Source organism: Leuresthes tenuis, unplaced genomic scaffold (assembly GCF_036924035.1).
Source record: "Leuresthes tenuis unplaced genomic scaffold, fLeuTen1.0.hap1 SCAF_8, whole genome shotgun sequence".
In the NCBI taxonomy this organism is placed as follows: domain Eukaryota; kingdom Metazoa; phylum Chordata; class Actinopteri; order Atheriniformes; family Atherinopsidae; genus Leuresthes; species Leuresthes tenuis.
Genome location: NW_027325362.1, coordinates 20,134,497 through 20,145,825, shown reverse-complemented (window position 1 = coordinate 20,145,825; position 11,329 = coordinate 20,134,497). Strand labels below are relative to the sequence as shown.

General features: G+C 41.5%; 1 protein-coding gene across 1 annotated transcript; it reads left to right on the top strand.

Annotated features, from left to right (window-relative positions):
- Nucleotides 1-7,196: 7,196 nt before the first annotated feature.
- LOC140312628 (transmembrane protein 121) lies at nt 7,197-9,144 on the top strand. The gene has a single exon (XM_072390399.1). The coding sequence runs from the start codon at nt 7,600-7,602 to the stop codon at nt 8,548-8,550; it is 951 nt and encodes a 316-aa protein (XP_072246500.1). The 5' UTR covers nt 7,197-7,599; the 3' UTR covers nt 8,551-9,144.
- The last annotated feature ends 2,185 nt before the right edge of the window (nt 9,145-11,329 follow it).

Sequence of the window (11,329 nt, the reverse complement as noted above, 5' to 3'; positions counted from 1 at the left end):
CCATCCACTTCATGATCCCCCTTCTGGTGGTTAGAAGTCTGATGGGGATGTTTAAGGATGGGGAGCCGTAATGTTCCCATTTGTTTTCCTGTAGGTAATCGATGGCAGACTCAGGGATACAGCTAATGTGATTTATGTGTTCTATTTCCACTGTTATGCTTCATGTACAAATTGTCTTTGCTGATGTAAATTCCCCTCTCTTTTCACAACTTGCTGACACTGAATCCCGGCTGCCAAACCCTAGCGATTCATCTACGTTTGTGTTGTTTGTGTCCAGGAGATTTCTTTTCTTCTTACGAAAACAATAGCTGCAAATCACGACACGTGGAACAAGTGTTAAGCAATAAATAACATTTACGGCTTAACACTTATCTCTGTGTCTGCTCACAACAAATCCTGAGTCTAAGACGGAAACATTTCACCTGCATTTGTAGACCAAACACAGTGATAAGTCCCATCATAATTCTACAGGGCAGGGACCTCCACTTGTTTTTTTCGCCATCCATCCATCCATCCATTTTCTATACCCGCTTAATCCGTCGGTCGGGCCGCGGGGGGGGGCTGGAGCCTATCCCAGCGGTCATCGGGTGAGAGGCGGGGTACACCCTGGACAGGTCGCCTGTCCATCACAGAGCCACACAGAGACAAACGCGACAAACAACCACACACACGCTCACACTAAGGACAATTTATTAGTAGAGTCACCAATTGATCACTCAGTTTTTGGACGGTGGGAGGAAGCCGGAGAGAACCCACCACATACATGGGGAGAACGTGCAAAATCCACACAGAAAGGCCCCAGCCCCAGCATTTGTTTTTTGTTTTACTTTTTAAATTTTTTTTCATGCAGTTTAGCACAGTGGAATTAATCTTGCTCCTTGAGTAAATCATCTAAACACAAGGCAAATCAGATCAGCCTATTCTTTCAGTGATGCATACTCTTATAATCATGAAATTACCTGCAACACTTGATGAGCATTAATATCTCCTCTCAGTGCTGCACTGAGATAGCAATGATGCAATTGGTTGTGTGAGAAAACCACCAAAACTGCTATTTTATTATGAATTTTGTACAAGAAAACTTTATTAAATGGGTATACATTATATATAATAGACTGATAAGGCCATCTGATGAATCCTTGCAGACATTTTATTTCTTGCAGAAGCACAAAGACTGTTAAATTATGTAAAAACAGAGTTCTATTAATTCAGCCTTTTCTCACCACATTCACACTCAATGTGCTGCTACGTACCTCATCGCGTCCACTTTCCAAATCTTTCTGCTGCTGATTTGAGCTCAAGCACTCAAAAGGATGAAGAAAGGAATTGGAAATGGTGCAAATGATGTTCATTCAAAAGAACACTAATTTGTGACTCATCCTGCATAGTGTTTTCGACCATTCGTGCACCTTTTTAACTTCCTCCTGCCACTTACGATTCCTTACTTTTCTACTGTGCTTTCATCCATAAATGGCCGGGGCTTAGAAGTTAAAAGTAAATGGTTAGAGTTTGAGTGAGGGTAATACATCATTAGGGGTTACACATTTAATTTTTCATTTGTCGCTATTCCCAATATGGATGCTGAACTATAGAAAACAACAGGCAAGGGATATGTTGCATTCTTGCAATTTACAGCCATGGACTGCAACATTACTAACTTTTGGACATGTCCCTTTGGGACCTCTTGTGGTTGGTTATGGTGTTACCCAACTTCTAAAGATTACCTTTAGAACTCTGGATTTGTTTAAACTGTTTTGTACCAAAGGACCAAGGTTTTCCTTTTTCTGCTCAACAAAGCACAGCTCTGCAGATAACAAAAATGTATACAACAAGAAAAACACCCGTTCCCAGTTTAAAATAATACAGCTGCATAGTATATATATTACTATGTGAATGAAAATGTACATTTTAAGAAAAAAAATATTCCCAAAATGTAAAGAGACTATTGTGTGGTAACAGACATACAGCTGCAGAATGAGGTGACGCTTCTTAAAAGTACAGTTGGACAGCAGTCATAGATTTTAGAAATGTAACAGCGAATGATAAGATCCCCTTTGACAACACTGTGCTTGTTAATGACAGCATGTACACGTAAAATAATAAAATGCTAGCTTACATGTGTCGCTGAGAGCTGCAGCTTTGCTGGCAGAGATGTTTTGAAGTAAAAGGACGAGTGATTGCACAGTTTGTGGAACACGTTGTTGAAAGTAAGGCTTGTTGCTTTTTTTGAAAAACAAAGTCATTATGTTGGCAATAATGAGAGGTTGCAAGTGAATACAGCTCAGTTTGTTGCTAACAACGTAACCAAAGGGGGGTGGCGGGGCAGTTCCGTGGCTTTAGAAAAGGAGAAATACACACAGGCACTACTTTACAGGGGACATAGAAAGCTTTAGACTATAATAGTATAAACACTTTTGGGTGATTTCATACCTCAGTTGAAATAAATACAGGTGAGAAAAAAATAGAGGGTCGAAATACCACCAAGCCAATAGTGCCAGGTCATAACAATAGGATACATTAGAGCAGTGTTTCTCAATTCCGGTCCTCAGGACCCACCGCCCTGCATGTTTTCAATGTTTCCCTCCTCCACCACCACACCTGATTCAAACGAATGGCTCCTTATCGTGCCACTGCAGAGCTTGATGACGAGCTGATCATTTGAATCAGGTGTGGTGGAGGAGGGAAACATCAAAAACATGCAGGGCGGTGGGTCCTGAGGCCTGGAAATAAGAAACACTGCATTAGAGCATCTTTTATGGAAACAGATACAGTACATGTGTTGTAGGAGCATTTAAAGTGATTTACTTTAATACATTTCTAGTAACTTGGATTCATTTAGATAAATATAGAATAAATAAAAAATATACAAATATTCATTTCTTTTTGCTTTTCTTTATAAATTCCAACCATGAATGTAAAGTTCACATTCATTGAAGCCTGCAAGAAGCAAGACAGCAGGAGTGCACTGGGTGCACGTTTTGTTCTCCACCTTCAAAACACCACAGAAGACCCACATCTTTGGCAAGTGTAAGTGCAATCAGATTGACTTTGCACAGCAATTATCTTTGCCTAAGTCTTTATGAATTCTTCATCACAGCTTTCATTGTGACAATTTCCATAGTGGCCAAGAAACAGTGTTTAGGAGAGGACATGGCATGCCATTTTTTACCATTTGATTGTACCCTTTGAATGCTTTATTTACAATTTAGTGCTTTCCAGTTTGAGCCTAGTGTATTCTTTTGGGACTTTCCTTTCATTTTGGAGTCCGTCTCCACATGCTCCCTCATTTTTGTTTGCCTGGCTGGTTTTGTTCAATCTTGTACTTACCTTTTGAAAGTAAAGCTCACCTTTTGCCTTTTCAACCCATCTCTTATGTCAAGCATTCAGTTCCTCTTATCTGAACTCTAACGGCTATAAACAGTGAGCACAAACCTAAAGGAAGAATAGGCCACTGATTGAACTGGCAAGCACAATCAGCCAAAAGTAAGCGCTCTTCTTGAAAGCCCGTTTTTCTGACGTGACTACAGTGGTGGAACTTTTTTTTTCCCTCCTGCAGCAATGTTTTGAAACTATATTTCATGGGTGGTTTAAGCTGGGTGTGAGGTGCAGCTCGCAGTGCTCAATTCCTCCCGTGATATCTTTTCTGACAAGATGTGAAAACAGGTTTCGAAAGCTGCAGCACTTGGTTGTCAAGGGAACATTTCTAAAGATGGAGTGCTCTGTGCTCTGTGAAGGCATGTTCAAATATTTGCATAAAGGCAAATTCCACATGTACAGATGAATGGATCAGAGTTAGAAAAAAAAAAAACACTTTTACCCGAGCTTTAGAGACCAGGGTGGGAAAACCATAGTGTGACCACATTCTGGTGGCCACATTTTGAGTCCTGTGATTGTTTGGTCTGGAAGCCGATGCTCAGTGATATTATAGAGGTATATGGCTGCTATTTTATCATCTGCTATCTGTTGTTTGTTAGCTTGCCTGGAGCAGAGTGGTGATGATGCAGTGTCCCTGTCCAAGAGCCAAGGACAGTCCTCTTTAGGACGCTGAGCAGAGCTGACGGATGAAGAAGAGAGGGAGGAAGATAGGCAAGGATGTACCTCTGTTGTCTGTAATCTGATAAATCATAAAGCATTGTACTAGAATTACGATATAATTACATTAATCGGGACTCTTTTTTTTTTCTTCAATACTAGTTCACTTGAAGATCAAAAAAAGTGCAGAAATCATCTTAAATTTAAACAAGACAGTAGCATTCAGAGGCAGTGAAATGTCTTCCACTGCACTCATAAATCATAAACGGAGTGAAAGAATAGAAAAGGGAAATGCTGAGTAAGAATAAATGAAGATATTCAACATAAACCAGAGCCCAGGTTAACTGCCCTTTTAATCGAGAGGTTAACATAGTCTTGGACTGCAATGTGCATCACAAAAGGCATGTAAATGAAGATATAAATTATAGATTAGTGGATGAGATGTGGGAGGAATAAGAAAGTGAATAATAGAGGTGCTGCATCATTCTCCAATACAGATTTTAAAGGGAGCAAAACTATTAAGATCAGAGGGCTATTCCCCTGTGGAACAGAGAAGCCATCCACTCATTTACATTTACAATTCCAGCATTTAGCTGGCACCATTACCCACAGTGACTTTGAATGAGCAGGTAGCATTTTAGTGAATCGCTCAAGGACACGTGGCTTTTAATGGGCGTGCTGCTTGTCATGGAGATCAGATCTGTGACCTTTCATTAGACAAAGATTTATTTTTCTAACCACACTGCCACCTTTTCCAACATTCTGTTAAATGTGTTGCTGTAACCTTTCAGCACCAGTTGTTATTAAAGTGAGGCCTGGCATGTGTGTTTAATAATGATTGTTAAAAACTGTTTAGGGAGGAGCACCAACTTTACAGTTTGCGTAGAAGGATATAATTCATCACTGTGCTTGTCGAGGCTCAATTATAGTCAATAAATCTAGGGGAAACAGTCAATAAGAAAGCAGCTGAAAGGATAATGGTTTTTCACTTGACTTCATTTTTCATACATGAGTCTCCCGTATGCTTCCATGAAAGAGGCATGATAGAGGTCATAAACAGCCATGATGGCAGCTGTCAGCTGATCCACAGCTGGTCGCCACATCCATTCACTACTGCAAAAAAATAAAAAAATCACAGAGATTGACTGAAATTATCTTCGGTTGTCATTACACAGTTGGATGAAAATTGCAGCCACACTGCATAGAAAACCAATATGTTTGACTCTTCAATAACTGCAGTTCATGACGTGAGTAGTAAATGGCTTCATACTGTAGTGATGAGAGCTGTTGGGTTCCTCTGAGGAAGGATTATCCCTAATTGGACCAGCTGGATAAACAGAGTTAGCAGTGTTAGCATACTGCATTGAAAAGTAAGCACACCAATTCTTTCTTACCTTTCTGAATTTTTGCATAAGAATTATCTGCAAGCCAAGATTTAATTACATCTCAGAAGATAAAAATGCTCCCTTGACATTTAATCCCGCACCACACAGGTCCTGGTCTCCTTTCTTCCCTTCTCTTCTCATCACTGTGCCTCCTCCTCCTCTTGCCCCCCCCGCCCCCTTCTCATCAGCTCTCCCCACATCTATACCTACCCATCTCCCCTTACCCCTCATCTCTTTTGGTCTCTGGCCCCATCTCAGTGTCCTGATTCACTGCTCTGTTGGTAGATCAATAGAAAGGCTCTCTGTCGGGGGGGAGCCACTACCCCCCCCACCCATGTCACCAACCCCCACTGTAGACACACAGCCTTCTGGGAAGCTGGGTTTCTACGTGCCATACTGAAGAACGGCTCCTCTCCCCTCTGGATCACTCTTCATCTCAGCACCTCCAACTCTAGAGGAAAAACTGTATGGCGCTGTAATATGCTCCTCAAAGAATAAGGAAACCGGGACTTTATCTGGGAGCCAAAAATGAAACAGCCTGAGAAAATAGGATATCAACGCAAAGCACAATGTGAAAAGAAGAAGGAGAAGTAAGAGGGGGAAAAAATTGGGTGAGGGAGAGAAGTTGTGCATTCAGCTAAGCTGCAAAGCACTCACCCCGCCTTTCTCCACCTCCTGGAAAAGTCTCCCTCTCTACCTCTTTTCTCTCTCTCTGTCTCTGCAGCTGTGCTCTGCTGAGCGTCACCTCCACACAGCAAGTGCCTTTACTTGAGAAGAAGAGGGAGAAGCGAGAGGACGGTAGCTGTGAGAGCAAGAGAAAAGAAATCTCAGGAGTGTGTCCGTACGCAGCGGAGGAGCGTCTCTTTACTTCACAGAGAAGCAGAGAAGCGCGCAGAAACAGACGGGAAAGGCAGCTGTGTTGGAGTATCACAGTGCTGGCTGTGCTGGCAGAGCATGCTGAGCGGAGACAGGGGAATCCACTGACACTGTTGATCCCGGTGTCCCTAGCAAAAGCTGCTTAGGCAGGAGACAGAGAACCGCGAAGCAGACAGGATCTCGCCGAGGGGGCAGCATTTTACAGCTACAATGAAGCATGGAGACAGCTGAAACCTGCACACACACACACAGAAACGCACATACAAACAGCTGAAGGACAGTCAGATGCACACTGCATTTAAAAGACCATTAAAACCTTTCCTCTTCTGATCACAAGAAAAAAATAAACTCTTTCATCTTCTTGCCCACGGATGGTGGATCATACAAGTGAAAACTTCCGGGGAGGTATTTCTCTTTTAAACAGGACTTACAGAGATTTTTAACTAACTTTACCACTTTTTTCATTCAAGGAGTTGGGCTTTTAAACCCTTAAAGCACAAAACAAAATAACGTTGATTCTTAGTTGCAGAGAAGGAGAGCCGTCTTGGTGACCATTCTGATGCCTCCTCCTTCAGTCTGAGCAGTAAGTGGATTATGATGGCAGTCTTTTGGGATTTCTCTTTTGCGTAAAAGAAAAAAAAAACAATAAAAAGAAACCTATCCATGAGTGGTGGATTTATGTCTGTCATAGAAGGAGAAGATCTTTGGTGCTTTCTCTTTTCTTCTCTTGTGGATTACATATGGCTTCTGTGGTTTCCGAGCGCAGTCTCATGGATGATTGCTCACTGCCAGTCATTAGGATAAAGTACAAAAAGGGACACAAGTGAGTATTCAGCTGGATTTTTATCTCTGAAGCTAAACTTGCATAAAAACAAGGCTATTGCAAGTGAATCTGTAACAAAAGCACAACGCAGCTGCTTTTTATCCCTCTCTTTTCATAACACATGTTGTGACTCATTGATTGAGCTGTTATGTTCAACAAATGATGATTAAGGTGTAAAAGGCAGGCAGATCCTGACTTTTATTAATTTTTTGACGAGTGGACCTGCATGTTTACAGACCGTTTTCCAATGAATTTCCCTTACTAAATGAGGGGTACTGTCTATCCGGCAGGTGGCTTGGGCACAAACGGAGATTGATTGAAGTGATCTGTGTGAATCCAATTAATGCACCCTGGATTCCTGCCAAGACAGAAGCAATGAAGGGGAAAACCACCGTCTAGCATCTGATCTGCGGCCTCATTGGATAAACTGAGGAACCTCTGCACTCCCTTTTGAACTGCACTCCCCCTTACATCCAGGCAAGAATGGTACCCCCACCCCCCACCAACAAGCCCCACGTGTGCCTGTCCACCATTCTAATCATGAGCAGCATGGCACTGATTGATGCCTACCTTGTGGAGCAGAACCACGGAGCCCGCAAGATTGGCATCTGTATCATGGTGATGGTCGGAGACATCTGCTTTTTAATCGTGTTGCGGTATGTTGCGGTTTGGGTGGGTGCTGAGGTGCGCACAGCTAAACGAGGCTATGCCATGATCCTCTGGTTCCTTTACATCTTTGTGTTGGAGATCAAGGTCTACTTTGTGTATCAAAACTACAAAGCGGACAGGAAGAGCTTGGACGCTCTTGCAAGGAAGGCATTGACATTGCTGCTGTCCATTTGCATTCCAGTGTTGTTTGTCGTGCTTGTAGCTATTGACCACATGGAGTATGTTCGCGCCTTCAAGAAGCGCGAAGAGATCCGAAACCGCCTCTTCTGGGTGGTGGTGGACCTGCTTGACATACTGGACATCCAGGCCAATCTGTGGGAGCCTCAGAAGAAAGGGCTGCCTCTTTGGGCAGAGGGCCTGATGTTCTTCTACTGCTACATCCTCCTGCTAGTGCTGCCCTGCGTGTCCTTGAGCGAGATAAGTATGCAGGGCATCAACATTGTTCCCCACAAGATGCTTCTGTACCCCATCCTCAGCCTGGTAACCATCAACATTATTACACTCTTCATCCGTGGAGGGAACATGATACTGTACAGGGACGCCAGGGTGTCTGGGATCCTAATTGGAAAGAACATACTGGCCATCATCCTAAAGACCTGCAGTTTTGTGCAGTACAGGAGACAGTTGCAGAATGCTCCTCCTGCCTTCGGAGTGGAGCTACAGAAAAACTCGGTGGCTCACGCTCGCCCTGCCCCCACCCCTCCTCAAGTGGTCATGCAGGACCAGACGCCTCTCCCTGAAGTGACGACTTGTGAACACACATGACATAACGATGGGGTGAACCCAGGATATGTCAATATAAGTATATATGAGCCTCAGGATGCTGGCAGGGAACAGTGTTCCGCACCTTTAAGGGTGCATGAACACTTATGTGAACACACATGAGTCATGGTTCGTAATGCTTAATGGAACACAGGACACTGCAGATGCTAAGCGAGGCTAGAACAGTGCTGTATCCCAAGCTGTCATGGTACAAAATACAGTATCACTTGTGACTTTGTGAAAGCTTTTCTCCTGGTAAATCCAATTAACTGTGTATTTTTTATAAGTGTACAAATAAAAAAAAAGGTAATTACTGCAAGATTAGAGGATATATTTTTGGATTGTGTATGTTGCATTCTAATCTTAAATTTAAGGGTCTGTGAGCTGTTGTGTGTATTTTTGTTGCTTGAATGTTCTTAGTAGTCGAGGGCTTTAACTTGTCGAAGGGAGCGACCAATGAGAGAATCAAAGTAATGAGGGGGAAAATAACAGTTAAAACTCTCTTTCTTGAAAGAAGTGTGTTTTTATATGTGATTCTTTGATAAAGTATTGTGTACAAGAAAAAAGGCTTTCTTGCTTTATCGCTGGTTGTAAAGGCATTTGTCATAAAATCATCTCAAAATCATTGGACCATTGAGTACATTTAATTTTTTTATTCAAATCTGGTAAATTTTCTTTAATTAACCGGGGTTACAAAAGAAAAGAGACGTCTTGTCCTTGTTCAGTACACATTTTACAGTGTCTTGAATGGGGTCGCTACATTCCACACAGCCAACTTAGGCAAGATGAAAAAAACTGAAAATACAAATGCATTTTGAACTTCTGAAAAGTTTTATTCCTGCAAAGATTAAGTACACAGCCATGTAGCAACATTGCAGATGGATAAATGACTCCCAAATAAGAGAAACTGTTTAATATCCTCCTCAGGCGCACAGTGACTCTCTGTGCTTTTGCTTAGTGGCAGCAGGGGTTGTAAGCACTGTCATTTTGTTTCTCACACAAAAGAGCAAAATAGACACTTTGGTGCAATGATGTGAATCCACAAAACAACCATGAACATGTCTTCTAATATGACAAATCTCTTTCTTTCTCAAGCTTTTTTTTTTGTTTGTTTCCTGCACCACCGGCTGAGTCAGAGATTAAGTTATTTTTCTGTTTACATTTTTGTGACCAATTTTGTATTTACCGAGAAAAACAATTTGATACCAATGTCAACAGCAAGTGAAAAAACATAGGAATGATATGTATTTCCTTGAAAAGGGAGCTTTAGTGGACATGGCCAGACAAATGAAACAGCTCTGGTATTTTAATACGATGCAGGTGCACAAGTGAGCTCAACTGCAACAGTAAAAACATGAATCATTGTCGATTTTTATAATAGGTTCTAGATCTTGTGCTCAGACTATTTTCTTTTCTAGAATGGGACTCCCACTAATGACTATGTGCATAATCTATATCGCACTGTTTCCTAAAACCCTGAGAATATAGGAGCCCGTCCAACATTTTCATCTGTGCAAAGCTCAGCTAGAGGAAGGTGGCAACATTCGATGGCACAAACCAGGCTATCTCATTAAGACTGCTGTAGTCAGCGTTACTTGTCGGTGTTGTTGGCTTGTAAAGTTACCACATCAGCAATTTAGACACTATCATACACTATTGGATTGTATTGTTTTTACAGAACTGCAGCAATGACAGGGAAGCATTCATCTTTTAAAGCAATATTAGTTCATTAAAAGGAAGTATGTCCTGCTGAAACTGAAAACCTCGTAGTTTTTAAACAGATCAAGAACTGACAAAACCAGTGTACTGTAGCAACAGTATAAAAAAGTATTTATAATGGCAAACGACACTATTAATGCTCTTACAAAAAAATGACACTGCAGTCAATATGAATTATTGAAAATCAAAGTCTATAATCTTCCTGCAATCTACAAATACAAATTAAAAAATGGTAAATTGCTGTAAGACCTTTAGTGATTCCACAAGACCACTCTCTATTGAATGAAATGCCCATCCATCCAATTTCTATACCCGCTTAATCCAATTCAGGGTTGCGGGGTGGCTGGAGCCTATCTCAGCTGTCATTGGGCAAGAGGCAGGATATACCCTGAACAAGTGGCCTGTCCATCACAGAATAAATTCTGAATAATGAAAAATATAATCGAACAAAAATTGTCAGTGCAAAAACTTTTACTCAGAGAAGAAAACCGATTCAGAAAAACTTTTGCCATTTGCAAAGTTATAATAAACTGTGCTGACTGAGATTAAGAATTTCAATCTTTATCAGATTTAAGGCTCCTGCAATGGAAACTGTAACATCTTTGGAGCAGCAGATTTGGAGTTTGATTGCTCATCACGTTAAGCTATACCTGATGGGTTAATGGAAGAAGACTAGGGGTGTTTCATCCATTTTAGCAGTGCTGAATGTAATACTTTTGCATGGTTTCAAACTTCTTATGTTTGTTACATCTATAGTTGCTGGGTATTTCTCTGACAGCTATCAAACAGAGGCACCTACTTGTCAAAATGAAAAAATGACTCAAAGCACAATAAATCTGTGTTTCATGGATCAATAGATGTCAGGTGGTGTAATCTATTCTTGCTGCAAATTCTCATTCCCAGCTTGTCACAAACTGCTGCTTGGCAAACAGTCCTTCATGGAAGTTTTAATACATGGGGGTACCCCTTTATTGTCACTCTTCAACGAACAGGGAACAGCTCTACAACTCCATATCGACAGTTATCCTGCTGTGGTAAGTAATGTAGTGGCTGCGCTAGAAGT